Genomic DNA, 20312 nt, shown 5'->3' on the forward strand with positions numbered 1-20312 from the left:
ATGTAATCCACATGTATTCTTTCAAAGTAATCCTACCCAACCTTGTCTATGGCTGTAATCAACCCAGCTCGCAGCAGTTCATGATGGCATTACGAAAAGTAAATTTCTCTACGTTTTGTGATATCGTAACGAAATGTCTCACATTTTTGTGATGAGTGCTCGAAAAAGTGTGAAACTATCTGCGTAACTAGTTGCACAGCTTTACATTGGAATGGAGCAGTACAAAGACAGTTGCCAAAATTTGTTGGAATTGCATGTGTGTGTGTGTATGCATGCATGTGTTTAACTTTATAATTGTTGCATTTAAATGTGAAAATCGACAACACAGAAAAATGTCCAAGCATACTTTCTGTTCAACACCATTCTGGTTCTTCAAGCACTGGCGTGTAGTTCAAATATTTTCCTCTAGGGGGAGCTGTTTTCTTTCACATCTATATGTCACAACTGATAACAGCTGAAAATGTCTGATTATTTACCACCTTTGTCATTTAATTTATTGGATTTTGAGTGGAATGAAGCAACTGGGTTTGTGAATAAGAAACTCAAAGTTGAAGTTCAACGTTGTACTTGGTGAAAACAAACTACAGTGCATTGATCGCTCTACTGATCTGTAGTTTTTATACTGATGAAAGAATTGTTCAGTTTTATCCTTGCAGAAGTTTTTGAATTAGGAAATACAATAAATAAAATATATGATAAGATGTGACGGTCCTGATGTTATTTGACCTTTAATTCTGACCTTTATCATTGACCAGTGAGCTGCAGTGATGGTTTTTCCGAGCTAACCTCTGGTGTTTCGGTTATCTGTTCTGGTATGATTGCCTGTATTGTGGATGGTCTCTTGTGGACACTGTCTTCCGTAGGTAGCTTAGTGTGTGTACTCTGACCTCTGCCTGCTCAATAACTGCTGTCCTTTTCCACTGGAGTTGTTCTCTGCTGTTGGGTCCCAAGCTGTGCTTAAATAATATAATCGCCACAATGGAGACAATTAAAAACTATCAAGATGTTCTTGTAGTGGAGACTGCTAACTTTAATTTAAGAGGTTTAACCAAAATATTTAACTATTTAGGAATTTCACCCATTTGTATACACAGCCCCCATGTTTTGAAGCCCATAACTTTGGACGTGACATGTAAGACTGTTTCTGATGTGCTTCTCAGCTGAGTTGATGCAGCAGTTCTCCCAAGTGCACATGTTGTTTGTGTTATTCCTTGTTCTCTTCTGTAATATTTGTAAGCCTTATGACAACAAAGATTTTTTCTCTATCTCATGTTACTTTGTGATTATTCCTTGAAATGCTTCTTAAGGTTCTTGTCTTCTGAAATCATTTGACTGTTCCTTTATCTGTTTATTTCATTGGAGGGTTATTCCTTTGATCTGTTCTCTCATTGTGCAATCCTCTGAGGTGAGGAAGATTGCCTCATGGTGGATTCCTGGATGGGATGGTGGAATTCTACATCCAGGTCAGTTTAGACACCTGTGCATGGGTTAATGTGGGAATGTCGCTGGATGGTCACACGGTCCTTGACAGATCCTTAGCCAGGTCGGATGCTGGGAAATCCCACACGATCGGGGTTTGAGGACCTACTGCAGCCTTCATCTGCCTTCACGGCCATTGGGTGACATCTGGTTCAAAATTTAATCAGCTTTTCATTAAATCCATTTGCTTTATCAAGTTGAGAGACTTATAAATAAAAAGCATAAATGTCATGCTTTGCTCACCTCAGTGCCTTCCTCATAGTTTAGTCAGGGTGGTCAATGAAAATTGGTAGAAAACATACTAATATTCTCTACCTTTCATTCCGAACAACACGGACCTCTGTGTGACCTCTTGGTCTGAGCGTGCACACTGTTCGCTGGCGCTTGCAGAACGTGACAGTTCTTGGGTTACTAAGGAACACAGTGTGCCGTTACAGCAGAGCCGCCAAGGAGCCTGCAAAGGATATCCCTGTGAAACAGGAGGACCGTGGTGTCACTACAGCTCCTCACTCTGTGAGGTCACTCAGGTGTTATTTACCTGTGTTCAGAATAAGTTATGAGGTTATGTAGAATGTAATGACTACAGTGTTTCCCAGCAAAATAACAGTTTCTTCTCCTCCTCCTCCAGCACCGTGAGCCTGATTCATCAGGTCTATGAAGCACGAATGTGTCGTTGCTGCTTATTACCACAGAGCATGTGACTTCTGGAGGTGCACTTCTACGTCTGCCCACTTGATGGCCCTTTCAACCAAGGGATCTGCCCTACCCTTCCCTTTCGTCATCACTGCCCACAAACATGGATGACCAGCTTTTAGAAATACCAGGGTGCGTCACGACTCTGAGGTGCACATGCTGTGCCGTTTATGTCCCCACCTGTTTTGATGTCTCAGCAGCTTGAGAGGCAGAGAATGATCATCGCCACTGTACAGCCCAAAAGCTGATATAATGGTTTTAGGCTCATACTCAAACTCGCCGTTACGACTGACCTCAGCATATGTGGCGGCAACACTGTCTGCCTCAGAGAGGAAAGGAGTGTTTGACTCGTTTTTGCCTGGTTTTGAAAACTGTTTTTATTGTCTTCCTTTTGTTATTGTCCCTTCGTGAGACATACCAATATTAGTGGTTCAACTAGGACAGTGGTCCTCAACCTAGCCCGACAAGTGGCCCTGAATTGGGCCAGATACTGGCTTCTCTCTCCTAGCCTGTGAATGGTTGGCGGCTGAGACGCTGCCGTCAGCCCATGCGTCAGCCTCACGATGATGTGGCACGAGCGCTGCTCTCCTATTGGTCGTTTAGGGACTGGGAAAAATGGAGGCCAGTATCTGGCCCAATTCATAGCCAGGCCGGTTGTCGGGCAATCCTCAACCCAGTCCTCAAATAATGCCGCCTACCCCTGCAGATTTTCCATCTGTCCAGCTGATTAGTTCATTCAGGTGTGCTCAGCCAATCAGGTACAAACAGACAGCTGAATGAGCTAACACTGGAACAGATGGAAAATCTGCAGGGTAGATGGCACTTGAGGGTCAGTTTTGAGAACAACTGAAGTAGGACAGTTTTTGCCCAGAGGTGGTGTTCTATGGTTGAAGTTGGTTGGTTGGTTGGTTGGTTGGTTGGTTGTGGTTGGTTGGTTGGGCACCCCACCCCCCCCCATTTAATTTGCCCTATTGCAAATGCAAATCCATTTTCAGATTCTCACATTCTCTCTATGGATACAGTCCCTATCATGGCCCTGACTCCTTTTTCCCTAATATTATGTTTGCACTATGATTTCAACTAAGGGAGGTGATGCTGCTCGCATAACGCAAGATGTCTTGACCTTTCTTGTAAATCAGTTTGCCATGCTTGTGTAGTTACAAGTGGATTGTTTCCTTATCAATCAGCTCTATCCGGGAACCAGAAGCTGGTGAAAATGGGAAGACAAAAGTCCAGTGGTCACAAAGGCTGCAGGAGTATAAGGCCTCCCTTAAAAACAGCAACATCTCCTGTTGTAAACAGTGTATGTTTATATTGCCCTGTCCTTTAAACTTTCCAAGAGTCTATCCATAATGCATTTGTGTCATTTTTGAATAATTATATTATTTTGAAACAGCAACTGCTATTCACAGTGATTAGCAGGGTATGCACAGGCATAACTGAGTAAGTGGGTGGGTCCACAGAATTTTGAATCAGTAAGTTTGATGAACTACTGCATATGTTTTGAAATTTTGGATTCTGATAGATACAGGTGAGGGCCAGTGAGCCTCCTATTTTGGGACATGTTTTAAAATGACAATTTGCAGTAATCACTTTGTTTAAACAAAAAAAAAATGTTGGGAGCCGCTCCTGGTTTTGCATTATTTATATATATATATATATATATATATATATATATATAGATTTTTTTTTTTACGTTTATTCATCAATGATTGAGTGAATCTATAAAACGATACCTTCACTGTGCATAGGACGGGTTAGTGCAGCGTGAGCTCCTTTTATTCTGCACGTTTAACTGGCTTACTTCAACAATAAAGAAATGTGAATGACAAAACAAAAGGCCAAGGAGGGAAAAATATGACAAAGCATTGTTTGTAATAAAGGTCAGTGAAGCTGAAAACTGTTTTATAAGGTTGACGTAGTGCACTGACAGTTCTTCCATCAAACAAACCCAGTTTGGCTTTGTTCAAAGAGTAAATGTGAAGTTCAATGAGCGGTAACACCACATTCACTGCCCAGGAGCCAGGTGACATTGACCCAAACCTTTTTGTTTGTTTGTTTGCTTAATGCACTGTCACTCAATGTAGTACTGTAGGAGTGCCACGTGCACAGAACGGCTAGTGGCGTCCGAAAGCACATATAGAGTGCTGTCTCACACATGGAATGGTAATAAGCATATTGCAGGGAGCAAACATGCCGCTGTTAAAAACTCCTCTACATCTTCTCTCCATGCACAGTGCAGCACTGCAGTGCGTCTCTGCACATGCCCAGACAGACTGGCAGAGACACAGCAACTTTCAGCTCTCTAGAAACATTAACACACTGCAGTGGCTTCCTGACCTCAATGGATAAAAAAAAAAAAAATAGGCATACAATGAACTTCAAAATGACACTGAAGGGTCAAATTTGTTGTTATGGAAATAGTGTATTAAGAATCAAACATGCAACTTTTCCTTTATGTCGAGGCCACAATCCTGCAAGACTTTTACACAAACTGTTCTGTGAAGGATGAATGTCGCCAAGAAGAGCATAAGACGATGTGGCGTGCAAGCTGTAATACCGGATATTACTAATTATCATATACCTATAAATGATACGCCAATATGATTGGATAAAACACTAAAGAATAAATAGCAATACACCTTTTCGCGGACGGGTAATATTTTTCATACCACCCGAGTAATCAGCCAATCCGGACAGCGGAGTGGCGCCACGACGAAGAGGCGCGGTCAGAGGAACTGTGAAATACTGGTGAGTTACTATTATAATTTCTTATATGTCCAACCTCGTAGGCTGATCATTAAAATTAAATTCGTTAGTTCTAAAAGCCATCATAATTATTTATAGGAAAACGTTCTAATTTTTACGAAGGTTTGGATTTCGCCTATCGCGGGTTATTTTTAGAACGTAACTCCCGCAATAAATGAGGGACCACTGTATATGATAAAATTGTTATCAAGTTGTTCACCAATGAATATGGCTTTTTACACCCTTCAGAAACCATACAACATTTATCATTTATAGGTATATGATAAAATCATTATCAAGTTGTTTTACCAATGATATGGCTTTTTACACCCTTCACAAAACCATACAACATTTGTATTTATAGGTATATGACAAAATCGTTATCAAGTTGTTTTACCAATGAATATGGCTTTTTACACCCTTCAGAAACCATACATTTATCATTTATAGGTATGATAAAATCGTTATCAAGTTGTTCACCAATGAATATGGCTTTTTACACCCTTCAGAAAACCATACATTTATCATTTATAGGTATATGATAAAATCTTTATCAAGTTGTTCACCAATGAATATGGCTTTTTACACCCTTCAGAAAACCATACATTTATCATTTATAGGTATATGATAAAATCGTTATCAAGTTGTTCACCAATGAATATGGCTTTTTACACCCTTCAGAAAACCATACACATTTATCATTTATAGGTATATGATAAAATCATTATCAAGTGTTTTACCAATGAATATGGCTTTTTACACCCTTCAAAACCATACAACATTTATATTTATAGGTATATGATAAAAGTTATCAAGTTGTTCACCAATGAATATGGCTTTTTACACCCTTCAGAAACCCAACATTATTATTTATAGGTATATGATAAAATCGTTATCAAGTGTTCACCAATGAATATGGCTTTTTACACCCCTTCAGAAACCATACAGTATTATCAATTACTTTTTTTCCCACCGAACAATTTGGGAAATATTTGGACTTATTCCACACTCTTCACTCAGACAGCTTATTTAGTTTATTGTGATGTATTTTGGTCTTTTAAAATGGAAAACAGCAACAGTTACCATGTTGATGTTGCTAAAAATAATCCTGAACTGGTTTGTGGTTCAAACCAAATGTTAACATGCTTTTTGGGGAACTTGGTGTTAAGGGGAGCTGTCCAATTAAAATGACATAAACTGTTTTTTTTTTACCACCATTGTTTTATTTTTCTTTAACCTTCTTTGTTTGTAGCTCTGATTGCATATATATATATATATATATACATACATATATTGATTTTTATTGTTGCCTCTTTAATGGACTTGGTATATTACTGGATGGTGTCCTTGAGTGCTGATAAAGGTGCCTTCAAATAAAATGTTATATATATCTATCTATCTATATATATATATATATATATATATATATATATGTTTTTGGCGCTATATACATGTGCTCTGATGTCAGTGTTTATCTCCATAGAAACTACCCAAACAATCTTTCATACAAACTGTTTAAAGGGACATTACAGTGTTGTGGTGGAAATTACGGCAATAGTGTGGGACAACTACATTTTGTTTAAAAAAAATCACAACAGTTGTATGACATTGAATACCCCAATTATGTTTTGATTATTTTACTGATATTTTAAAACATTAGAAAAAATGTTTTTTTACCATTCATTTTTATCATTGAAGATCAAAAGTCTGGGTGTGGGACAAGCACAAAATGGCAATATTTGCATATAATGATGCTGAAAAAAGGTGAAAAAGTCATCATAGACTACTAGAACAAATTTCTTAAAACACTTTCATTGTAAAGATAACTATAAAAGTGTGAAATTTCCCCTTTTTTCTGTTTTTCATACAATATGATCAAAGGACATAATAAGTGCCCATAGAAGTCACCCATACACTGCGACAGTGTTCACATTAAATCATATTCTTCAATTCTGCTGTTTTGTCCAAATTGTGAACATGTTAATTCTGGGTTTGGGGTCACATGCATACCGAAAATATCCAGATATGAATCTGCTGTCTGGGATGTTAGAGGATGGACAGACTGACTGTCAGGTCTGCAGCAACCTCACAGGCTTTTATGTTGAAATACAGGCTCTTATTGTGGAAGTGCAACATATACTGTACAGGCTTGTTGTTTTTAAAAATGACTGATTTCTCAAAAAATATTGGTCTGATCACCTTGTTGTTTTCACAAACTGAATCCTCATGAAAAAAAAAAATACATAAGTATGCTAAAGGACAAAAGTCACCTTTTTCTGGATTTCAATTGATGCTCTGGATACCAAAACACACAGAGGCCACTTGCCTTTTATTATATGGTATATAAAGATTTCATAGAACATTGGTGGAGTAGAAGGCCTTGGGTTACAGAATAGATTTATTAATATAATAGCTCTCAGTGATTTCCATATTATTTGTACTTTAGAGAAAGAGACAAAAAGGCATTTGCAAAACCGAAAAGTCTGTTAAGTTGTGATTCAGGTTGACAACCTTGTGATATAACTGGGGTCAAAATGCATATAACACTGCCATCAACTGGCACCCGGTTATATCACACGGTTGTCGACCTGATTGTTTTTACTAATCAGTATAAGCGGATGCTCAGTTTACCCATGATTCCTTTGGGCATCTATGTGTTAATGTTCAAATATTCAGAATTAGTGCATTATTTTAAAATTAACAGATATGTGTTATATTTTCACTTTGTACATTTTAAGAGTTGACATTAAGGTAGTTATTCTATCTGGATTAATTTGATTTATAAATCAAAACCATAAGTCAAACCTGCTTTCCTTTTCAAGACATTTACCTCTCGGCTGGACCACTGTATGGTAAGGTAAATGACGCTTCCCTACAGCAGTGAGCAGGGCGCACAAAGACAGAAGTGCTGATTCATTGACTGTGTTTGGGTTTGTGAAGGCCTTTGATTCTATCAGAAGCGTTAGCGGTGTTTAGACTCACAATCGGCTTGTTAGTAGCTGAGAGTGTACTGAAGACAATACTGAAAGTTATCGGTTAGCTGTAGCTTCCAATAAATTTTTTTGGTGGTTTATCAGTTTAGTGTTATAAAAGATAACTTTTCAGTTAGCTGATTAGTGGTTATCAAAGCTAACTTTTTGGTTAGCTGTGCCCACCACCAGTTACCACCCAACCCTGTAGTCAGGTTGTTTGTGTAATTTCACTGGATTGGAATTTTATGGAAATTAGTTAAACTTTCTGGGGGGGATGCATGTAATATCCAATCAGAAAATGGATGTTTCCATTGTCCCTGAAGCCACCATGGAGGTCATCTTGGATTCATAAAATTGGCATCTGAAAATGGGAGATCTGTAATATCGCGATGTCTTGATGGTCTACAGCCAAGGAATACAGTCCCATTATTACAAAAGTGAGCAAAGTCAAATTTACGGCTTCCAATACATGTGACTTTGCCCACATGTTTTTTTTTTTAACTAACGTAAGATTGTTGCCATCACAGCTTTCCAGAAACTGGAATAAACCATTTTCTGACTGGTTATTGTATGCACTTTTCAAATTTCCATGAAATTCCAATGAAAGCTCATGCCTGAACATACTGAATCTCACTGCTGGTGATTATTTGCAGAATACATTCTTGACATTTTGCTAAATGCCGAGAAAGAGAATTCTGCATACAATTGCTCAAAGAGCCAAATCCTCTGAATCTAACTGCATAAACATTCACTTTGAATGACACACGTCTCTGACTGAACTAACTGTAGCTTATAGGCTGTGCCAAAATACGTATACCAAAAAGGACCTGAAACATGACAACGAAACAAACCATGAGTGCATTTTTCCTATTGAAAGCTGGGAGACAGAACACACCGGCTCTGATGAGGGATTATTCAAGGTGCATTAAATGTAATGTGAAAAGCAGATTTTAACAGAATAGAAAAAGAGAGGAGCAGGTACAGTCAATCCCCACCTCTGTCTGTTTTTGGATTGAGTAGCGTCCTCCTGTGTTTGAACCGTATGGTAAAAATATTATCAGGCAGTTCTACAGTCAATGGAAAAGCTTGACTTGCTTTGACACTTTTCTACGTTCTCCTGTCTCACTGTTACTAATAGGTAAAAGATGCAAGTAAAATCTGACAGTAAATATGTCAGGAAGGTTCAGTGGAATGACCCGATGCGGACGTTTTAAGGAAGAAGCGACGGCATTTGGATCAGCTCAGGGCATGTGAAGCATCTGAAAATAAAAAAAAAGTTTTTTTTTCTGCACTGCTGAGGAGGAGTGTGCACACCAACAAAATGCTAACAAAGCAAACGTTATGCATAGCCACACATCAGTTATGTGATTCAGCTGTGTTCTGCTCTTTCCTTTGCAACCTAGTAATTACACACAACAAATCAAAGCACTGCAACTATTTCATGGAACCTGTTCTCGCCTCAGAAGAGCTAAAAGCAAAAGGTTATTAATGTGCAACACACTGGACTGGTTCCTACTTTAGATTCCAGAAATGACTATGTGGATGTGAGAAGCAATTGGCCGAAATGTTTTAAAATTCAATAAATGAAAAGCAATTGACTTTAATTTATTGATTTTATATAGCACCAAATCACAACAAAGCTGCCTCAGGTAGCTTCACACAAGTAAGGTCTAACCGTACCAACCCTAGAGCAAACACACAGGTGACAGTGGTAACAGTAAACTCCCTCTGATGATTTGAGGAAGAACACCTCAAGCAGACCAGACTCAAAAGGGTGACCCCCTGCTTGGGCCATGCTACAAAAAAGTTTACAATACAGAACACAAACACAACAACAACTAATGAGAGTTTATGCAGACTTGTGCCCATGGGCATGAAGACTTAAGGGCTACAGCAAAACTGACATTTGACCCCTCTTTGACTTTGACCTTAACCCAAATGTCTCTACAATTCTGACATCCACTTAAGTGTGTTGCCACATTTGGTCCAAACTGACTTGAAAATCAAAATCTTGACCCTAATCTGCCCAAATAAATTATATATGTATCAGGGTCACCCTTCATTGGCATACAAAATTTGGTAGAACTGAGCAGAAGAACCTGAGAGGAGTCAGTCAACAAACAGTCAGACAGCTGTGACTTTGACCTCAAGAATGACCTTTGACCAATTTGATTTTGCTGAGAAATTCAGGAACAGACCTCCATATGCGGGTCACCTTTGTTGCAAACAAAGTGAAAACTTAATTTTTGACCCTTTATCCCCAGTGACCATGACCCCAATGATTGACCTTGGCAAATGTGACCTAGCTAGACAATTCTAGAACAGACCTGCACATACTGTATGTGTCATGTTTGGGGCCATATTGCAGTGAAAAAAACTCACTCCAATTGTCTTGACTGCAAAGTTGCCCCTGGCTTGGACAAATCCAGAACCCACTTCTATATACAATATGTACCAAATTTGGCAGAAATTGATGTGAAAAGCCTAAATTTGACCTTTATCTCCAATAACCTTGTCCTGTTATTTCACCCTCTGGCAAATTTGACCTTGTGGGGGAATTCTAGAACAGACCCCATTTCCCATGTTTGGTGCAAACTGTGCTGGAAATAGATAAATAAATAAATCAAATTTTAACCTGAGACTCCACATGGCCTTGTCCCCATTGGCTGTCCATTGGCAAAATTTGACCTTGCATGGGCAATTCCAGAACCCACATCACTATTCATACTACAGTGCCCCCCCAAAAGTATTGGAACCCTTGGTATTTCACCATTTTAAGTTGTTTATGCCATTTCAATACAAAAAAAGAAAGAAAAGAAAGAAAAAAATTCTAAAATGATCTGATTAAATTCAAACTGAAAGCATATCTCTACAACTGATATAAAATAATAAAAATTATAGCTCAGATGATGGGTTGCATAAGTAATGGAACGCTTTGGTATAATTCCTGTAATAATCAGTTTAATCACCAGTTTTCAAGTCATGGAATGGCTATGTGACCATTTCCAAGTTACTGAATATGTCTTGGACTTCATTTACATTAGTTATGAAGTGACTGTGCAAGAAGGAGAACAGTGAGGAAAGCCACCAAGATACCCAGACAACCCAGAAGAAGTTACAGGCTTCTGTGGCTGTGATTGGAGAAATTGTGCACAGTGCATGTTTTGCATTTTATATCACCAGTTATACAGCTTCTGATGAAGTGCTGTAGAGGAGATTTTCTGAAAAAGAACCTGAAAGTTCAGCTACAATTTGCAGAACGTACTGAGATGCAGCGTATATTTTCGCTGAAATTTTTATTTTTTTAATATATTTTTTCTTTTAATTTGAAATGACATAAACAAATTAAAATGTGTGAAATACCATGTATTCCATACTTTTGGAGGGCACTGTATGTTTGGTTTAACCCCAATTATTGGCATTTCGTAATTTAACTTGCCTGGGCAATTCCAGAGCCCATCTCCATGTTTGTGACAGGTTTGCTGGACATAAAAGTGAAAAATCCAAATTTTGATTTTGATTTGACCTTGCATTTTACAAAAATTAAGTATTTAAGGATGATTTCAGACTCACCTTTCATCCACCTGGTGGGAAAAGAATGTGGGAAGAGCAGTGGAACACACAAACTGATTGACAACCGTTTCTCATATTACCAGCATAATGCTTCCAGTTCAGATCCTGATTCAGCTGACATCTCCAGGAGTTCACAAAGCATGGAAATAGATCAGGTGTCAGGTATAGTTTCTCCATGAGGCTTGAGCGATGAAGCAGGATTATCACATTAGCTTTGTAAGTGCTGGAGTAAACCTTCAGAGCTCCTTAAATTCAAAATGCTCACTGAAATAAAAAGGGTCATTCTCAGGGTAGTCAATCCGGCTTTGAAATCTAATCTCTCATCAGCAGCATAAACTGTGGTTTGGAGGAAAAAACTATTCAAGAAAAAGCATGTAATTGGTGTTCAACTGATCCAAAAAATTGTGAATAATGTATGATTAAAAAGAACAAGTCCCATCTTATCATTTTAATCAAAGCCTACTTTGTTTTTCCAAGTCAAAGCAGCCACAATCTTCAGTAAACTATAGTAAAAATATAATATTATAAAAATCTGCTGTTTTCAGCAGTTCTTTCCTCTGAAATACTAGCAATACAGCCAGTTTTCCTCAAACACACAACATATACTGTATTTTCTGGAGTAGTTTTTTTACCTCCGCAAAGGAAGTTATGTTTCTCGGTCGCGTTTGTCTGTTTGTCAGCAGGATACTCAAAAGCTTTGAAAGGATTTTGATGAACATTTTGTGGAGTGGTTGGAAATGACAAGAGGAACAAGTGATTAAATTTTAGTGGTGATGCCGGATCACGATCCGGATCCAGGAATTTTTAAAGGATTCTAGTTTCTAATCCACAAAAACAAGGCAGAAAGGCTTGAAAAAAAATTAGGGTGTAACATAGTCAAATGTTCTATCAAACACCAAAGTTTGGTGATGATCGATCCGGATTCTGGATCTGGTGATCCAGAATATGCAAAATATAGGGAAAATAGAAATGTGTCAGTGTGAGGTGACAAATGAAGCTAGAGATGCACAACTAACACAAATGTGTAGCTGAATCTGTACTGATTCAGTAAGTGTCATCAGATTGATGTAGCTGCAAATGTTATGGAGCTACATCCAGAAGAAAATCGCCATTACCGAAAAAATCGTTTTTTATACAATAACTTTTGAACTAATAAAGACATAAAAGTGATTCCAAGTTCTAGTGGTATGTTTTCATGGTCAAGGATGTCAAATATAAAGGAAAGAAAAGTGTATATATCATAGTTTTGGTTGTACACTGAATTGTTGAATAGATCACTGTGCCAAGGAGGGAATCTCTTTAGGGTCAGTGACCCTATGGCCTTGTTTAGAGAAGTGTTTCATAAATGTTAAAAAAAAAACAAAAAATCATATATTTGCAGTTTAGTTGAATAATAAATTGAATTTTGTCTCATTTGTTTTTGTCTATAAGCACATGCAATATCAATATCAGTGCTCAGATGACAGTAGCTTCTGGGAAAGGTGCAAGTTGCAATAAACTGTGATGCCAAGCGCTAAGGATACATTGCTATCCAGTCACAACACATGAAACTTTTTTTACTACTGAGCAAACATACTTGTTAGGACGTTTTTTAGGTTCAATGATTCCACGGCATGTAGATGTTATGCATCAGTGACCCATGGCCTTGGCGGAGGTTTGCACTCTCTGAGTGCTTCTAGTTTGTTCTTATTTTTACTAGTGTGGGAGGACGTGTGCTGATTCATATACTGGAAAACCATGTGTCTGTTCTGAATAATAATAACAACAACACATTTTTTATAGGGAATTCCCAAGAAATCAAAGCACTAACCAAACAAAATTCATATAATAAAATAATAAATTGGCACTAATAAAAGTATATGACAACAGTGCACAAAATTCCAAATTATAGCGCTAATAAAAATACAGAAAGAAAGGTGCGACTTATACTCGGAAGGATGGCAAATATATGTTTAAATGTTTTAGCGCTTATAGGCAAAGGTATGTTGGCTTAAAATGTTAAGGTTTAAATAAATGAATCAAATTTGGACCAATTTCCACTTTAGAAATACAAAATCTCTGTTATACAAATAAACACATAATTTAATCAAATAATTTTACTGTTGAATATTGAGACATACACCTACAATACTGGCCAGAATTATTGATACACCTAAATTAGAAGAACAGAATTATAAATATTTTCAGAAATAAATGTAAATCCATCAATCCTAATTACCATGCACATATGTGCACTAAAAAATCTTACAGTCTGATGACCTCATCAACTCACCATGGGATACTGCGGCATAAGTATCAAGTGTCTACCATGTCTTCTTAATGAGATATGTTCACAAGCATAATCACTTCATCTTCATTATTACACAAAAATGTAATTAACTCATCTCCTACTCACTGGAGACAGATGGTATAAGTATAAAGTGTTTTCCATACGTTGTTAATTACTATATATAATAATTATATATATATATATATATATATACACACAAGGTCTATTAGAAAAGTATCCGACCTTATTATTTTTTTTCAAAAACCATATGGATTTGAATCACGTGTGATTGCGTCAGACAAGCTTGAACCCTCGTGCGCATGCGTGAGTTTTTCCACGCATGTCGGTTGTGTCATTCGCCTGTGAGCAGGCTTTGAGTGAGGAGTGGTCCAGCCCCACTCGGCGGATTTTCATTGTCAGGAAATGACGGAATGATTTGGGCTTTTTTTTCCATCAGAATTTTTTCAGAAAACTGTTAGAGACTGGCAGCTGGAAACCATTTGAAAAAATTTATCTGGCTTTCGGTGAAAATTTTACAGGCTTCACAGAGAATAAGGACTGTTTACTACAGCTTTAAGGACGCTCGGCGCGCCGCACTCCGTGCCGTCATCGAGAGCCACAAACCCACCGGATCATTTCTAAACGGATGGCTCTGTGGATCAGAGGGACCGTCATGTTGCACTTTCTCTGGTTATCACAAGAGCTGGACATCAACAATTTTCCAGCAGATTTCACTTTTAACAAGAGATTTTGTCATGGAAAGCCGAGCAGAGGCTTTGCGCGTCACGATGGATTCGCTACTGGAGCGAGACAAAACCACCTCAGTTTTGGTCTCACAGGACGGCTTTGAGATGGCGTTCAGACAGCTGTCGGTGGTTTTTCCATTGAGTGATTATCCGAGAAATTGTGGATGTGCCTGGACATGCCAGAACATGTCCCGTGAGGCTTCATGATGGTGTTGCTTTGCGCCATGCGGCACACGTCGCGACGCGCGGGAATTCCTCTGCACGTCTGTCTCAATGTGCCAAAAAAGTGCTGATGTTTCACGTCTTTTCACAATTCCTGTGCTAATCAGATGACGTCCCGGATAAATACAGCGTCCAGTTTGGAAATGAACGGCACATTCCACTGTTACAGGAGTTTTTGTCATGGAAAGAGGAGCGGAGGCTTCATGCGTCACGGCGGTGCCGCATGGCGCACAGCAACGCCGTGATGAAGCCTCACAGGACCTCGTATATATATATATATATATATATATATATATATATATATATATATATATATATATATATATATATATATATCATGCACAAAAATTATTAACAGCTCGTGAATATTCCTGATAAATTTTCATAAAGGTTTTGCTGATAATTCACGATTTGAAGCTGATTCACATTTTGGGGGTCAACAGGTTGTGAATTCTTATGTACATGTGATTTCTTAGTTTCTTGTTTTTAATAAATTTGCAACAAAAAAGTTATGTTGTCATTATGGGGTGTTGTGACTAGAATTTTGAGGGGGGAAAATTAATTTACTCCATTTTCGAGTAAGGCGGTAACATAACCAAATGTGTAAAAAGTGAAGAGCTGTGAATAATTTCTGGATGCACTGTATGGACTTAACTGTACAAGTTAAAGAGGAAGAAAGCTCCAGAATCCCTATTATGGGCCCACTTCATTTGAAACCAATATCAGACTGTTTCAAAACTGTTTAAGACAGCAACAAAAATGTTTCAAGATGTGCAGTAACTGCAGACACACTGATGCTGTCTGCCTAAACACTGTTTGTTTATTTCTTCCTTTTGCCACTCAGTCATGCCTCTTTGACATACATCTCACTCACGCCAAGGGCTACTGTGCTGGCATTTTGGTGTCAGACTGCCTATTTAAAAAAAATATGCACTGCATTATGACTTATACATAACTCCATATTTATTTAATCAAATTCATATCATCATCTGAATTTTTGGCTCTGTAGTCGAGTCGAGAGCAGCTGTCAGCTCGCAGCTTGCAGGTAAACTGAACTGACCTCTCATGAAGACATACATCAGTGGAACACTGAGTGAAAAACCATTTTTCTTCTTTAAATAAACACCACGGCCACAGCCAATAATCATACACCAACATAATTACGTGTAAGTGCATTTGAGACTGGAAGATGAAACAGGATGTTACAATCTGCTTGAATTACAGCCAGCAGTTTGTCAAGTGATGCCAAGATGAAACGTTCCAAAAATGTACATTTTGAGCACTTCTGAAAAGAGCTTTCACCAGTGTCACATCACTTTTTTTCCCAGAGGGGAAACAAAAGCACGCAGAAATGGACTTTACCGTTATCTATGGTGTAAGTATCATTCGTGTACCGTTTATTGTTAGTTACCTCCACCAACAGAGTTGGGTGAAGGTTGTGTTATCGCCCCTACTTGTTTGTCTGGACGATGTGTAACCACAGCTGCTGGCACTGTGTTCCCTTGTGCACAAACCATCGCACCAGCATCGTGCACGCCTGCCCGTTGGCGCAGTGTTTCATGGTTTGCTCGTACGAGCAATATCGCCGTGAGCTGCCCTGGAGTTGTACGTATTTGCACTATGTGTGAAGGGCCCTTAACATTGAACAATTTTTCAAAAATCCATAACTCTGTCAAGAAAATATTGAATTTCTTATATTTCTTATTTCTCATATTTGAGAGCATTATGTAGGATGGCATTCTTGATTGACTAACAAGTTGATCTGGATCTGATCCATATTACAGATTTGTTGCCATTTAAATTTAACATTGAAACCCCCATTGAATGTATATTTTACATTATAGCTTAATTAAATGTGCCTCAAACACTCTCATGTTTGAAGCTGAGGTGCAGACTGACACTCACTATCACCTGACAAAGTTTGATCAGAATCTGATCTGAACTGTGGATTTTGTGGACATTTGTATTTAATATTGAAAGCCCATTTGATGTACATTTTTGCATTATATCTCAATCACAAGTGCCTCAATCACTCTCATTTTTCTGTTATGGATTTACCCATCAAAATTGGATGGGGTCTTCAATTTTATGCCCGTTTGTCTTCCAGTTATCAGTCGGAAACGAAGTGCCAAAAAGCAATGACAAAATGTGCATAGCAGAGATACCAATGTTCTGTGGACTTTGACCTTGAAAATTTTCCAAGGTAAAAATTTGTGTAATGGGAAACTAGTGTTGGTGGAGGTTTGCGCTCTATGAGCGCAGTGCTCTAGTTAGATACTGTGTTCCAAAGAAAAATCACTTCATCCTTAATATGAAAATATGCACATACTGAAACTAAAATATAAGCAGCTCATCTACTCCTCACTGGATACCTATAGTATTAGGATCAAATGTCTACCATGTGCTGGTAGAGTTATTGTACGCACAAGATGAATCACTTCATCCTCATTAATTTGCACAAGTTAGCATAAAATACCCCCAAACATCTTGTGTCTATGTTCTATTGTTAATTAGTTACTGTATAGTTGGTGTGTAAGAAAGATCACTAACACATACAGTAGTGTTCAGAATAATAGTAGTGCCATGTGACTAAAAAGATTAATCCAGGTTTTGAGTATATTTCTTATTGTTACATGGGAAACAAGGTACCAGTAGATTCAATAGATTCTCACAAATCCAACAAGACCAAGCATTCATGATATGCACACTCTTAAGGCTATGAAATTGGGCTATTAGTAAAAAAAAAAAAGTAGAAAATTGGGTGTTCACAATAATAGTAGCATCTGCTGTTGATGCTACAAACTCAAAACTATTATGTTCAAACTGCTTTTTTAGCAATCCTGTGAATCACTAAACTAGTATTTAGTTGTATAACCACAGTTTTCCATGATTTCTTCACATCTGCAAGGCATGGAGGTCAACCAACTTGTGGCACCTTTCAGCTGTTATTCCACTCCAAGATTCTTTAACAACATTCCACAATTCATTCACATTTCTTGGTTTTGCTTCAGAAACAGCTTTTTTATGTCACCCCACAAGTTCTCAATTGGTCAGGTCCGGGGATTGGGCAGGCCACTCCAAACATTAATTTTGTTGGTTTGGAACCAAGATTTTGCTCATTTACTAGTGTGCTTGGTGTCAATGTCTTGTTGAAACACCCACTTCAAGGGCATGTCCTCTTCAGCATAAGGCAACATGACCTCTTCAAGTATTTTGACATATCTAAACTGATCCTTGATACCTGGTATGCGATATATAGGCCCAACACCATAGTAGGAGAAACATGCCCATATCATGGTGCTTGCACCACCATGCTTCACTGTCTTCACTGTGAACTGTGGCTTGAATTCAGAGTTTGGGGGTCGTCTCACAAACTGTCTGCGGCCCTTGGACCCAAAAAGAACAATTTTACTCTCATCAGTCCACAAAATATTCCTCCATTTCTCTTTAGGCCAGTTGATGTGTTCTTTGGCAAATTGCAACCTCTTCTGCACATGTCTTTTATTTAACAGAGGGACTTTGCAGGGGATTCTTGCAAATAAATTAGCTTCACACAGGTGTATTCTAACTGTCACAGCACTTACAGGTAACTCCAGACTGTCTTTGATCATTCTGGAGCTGATCAATGGGTGAGCTTTTGCCATTCTGGTTATTCTTCTATCCATTTTGATGGTTGTTTTCCATTTTCTTCCACACGGCTCTGGTTTTTTTGTCCATTTTAAAGCATTGGAGATCATTGTAGATGAACAGCCTATAATTTTTGCACCTGCGTATAAGATTTCCCCTCTAAAATCAACTTTTTAATCAAACTACGCTGTTCTTCTGAACAGTGTCTTGAACGTCCCATTTTCCTCAGGCTTTCAAAGAGAAAAGCATGTTCAACAGGTGCTGGCTTCATCCTTAAATAGGGGACACCTGATTCACACCTGTTTGTTCCACAAAATTGACGAACTCACTGACTGAATGCCACACTACTATTATTGTGAACACCCCCTTTTCTACTTTTTTTTTACTAATAGCCCAATTTCATAGCCTTAAGACTGTGCATATCATGAATGCTTGCTCTTGTTGGATTTGTGAGAATCTACTGAATCTGCTGGTACCTTGTTTCCCATGTAACAATAAGAAATATACTCAAAACCTGGATTCATCTTTTTAGTCACATAGCACTACTATTATTCTGAACACTACTGTATGCACCAAATGAACTGAAAGTCTAAGGACCTTTTTCACTCCCCAGTGGGTATCTATAGTCTAAGTATTACATTTCTACCACATATTGTTAATGAGTTATTGTATTGAAAATAAAAATAATTTCATAATTGTGCAGAAGTTGGCACAAAACACCCCTAAATTCTAATCTGATTATACACCGCCCAGGGAGTACCTAGAGTTTAAGTATCAAGTGTGTACCATTTGTTATAGTTACACTGTTTGACAATTAAAATGACTTCATTAATATAGTGCACTAAATAAATCCCAAATCTAATCATCTATCACCTACGGTGTAAGTATCACGTATCTACCATGTGTTACCAATAATTTATGTGCATTAGTCACAAAATTAACAACAGGAAGAATCCATTAGGTTCTGGTGTTGATTGGAAGTCGGATTCAGATTATGGAGTATTTTCTTTTCCACTCTTTCGGATGGTAAGACTGATATTCTCAAATTTCAGTGAGTTTCCGATGTTTAGTTTAAGGGATTGTGCAATATAAGAACCATGCGATCACGTTATTAATCCTAATGCAATGAAGACATTTAAGATGGTCCAGACTTGGCAGATGGATCACACTCTCTCAGCACCTTTCTGGTTCAATTCACTCATTCAGTCTTATTCTGAACAGGATGCCAGCAGAGTTGGTACCTGTAGCACGTTGTCACTTCTCCAGTCGATTTCATGCAGAGGTATTTGGTTGTGGAAATCTTATTTTCAGAGCATTCTTCGCTGTGGGAGAAAAGACGATGGAGCAGAGTGAGCATCTCCTTCATCTCATGCAGGGTTTCCTATTTTCTCTGATGTGACGCAGCCCTACCTCCCGTTAACATCCTGATCTTCTCTGTAGGACCACAGCCAGCCTCCTGAGAAACACATGCAGGTCACAGTGAGCAGAAGAGGACTCCTGTGGTGTTTGAGGATCATGGGTGCAGGCTGCCGTCAGGGCTCCAGATGTGGGATGGATGACTGGCTCCAGCAGTGGCGTTGAACTTCACCGTGTACGGTGCTGTGGCTCCAGCTTACCGGGTGCTGCTGTCGATGTGAAATAAATTCCTTTGCACTGTCAGCAGTGCACCACACTTGCCTTCCTCTCCTCTGTCTGCAAATCATCAGCTCCCTTTCTGCAATTCTGTCAAGAAAACCAAAGCAGGGGCGTAACCAGGAAGATGGGGGGTGAGTGGTGGTGGGGGTTGGCTTCAGTGCTTTGTGCTTATTATTACAGCAATTTCCTGCTAAAGACGAAAACATGCACAGCCTTAAAGGACGGTGTCAGGCATTTTGATGTTTGACCCTAAAAAATAAAGGTGTCTTTACCTTTTCTGATCCAAGCAGTTCCCAGTGCCCACTAGATGTCACCATTGTAGTGTTTTGAGCATTTGGAACCCGTGAT

The 20312-nt window shown here is 38.5% G+C and overlaps 1 protein-coding gene across 3 annotated transcripts in view; it reads right to left on the minus strand.

Moving 5' to 3' along the window:
* Positions 1–20106, minus strand: part of ccbe1 (collagen and calcium binding EGF domains 1) — a 112106-nt gene extending 92000 nt beyond the window's left edge. For all 3 annotated transcript variants that reach the window (XM_034192741.1, XM_034192740.1, XM_034192743.1), the window contains exons 1-2: positions 19740–20106; positions 19571–19651 (exon numbers count right to left, since the gene is read on the minus strand). In XM_034192741.1, coding sequence (XP_034048632.1) covers positions 19571–19651; positions 19740–19846 — 188 coding nt within the window. In that variant the 5' untranslated portion in view covers positions 19847–20106. The remainder of the gene's footprint in view (positions 1–19570; positions 19652–19739) is intronic.
* Between the last annotated feature and the right edge of the window lie 206 nt (positions 20107–20312).

Source organism: Thalassophryne amazonica, chromosome 17, assembly GCF_902500255.1.
Source record: "Thalassophryne amazonica chromosome 17, fThaAma1.1, whole genome shotgun sequence".
NCBI lineage: Eukaryota > Metazoa > Chordata > Actinopteri > Batrachoidiformes > Batrachoididae > Thalassophryne > Thalassophryne amazonica.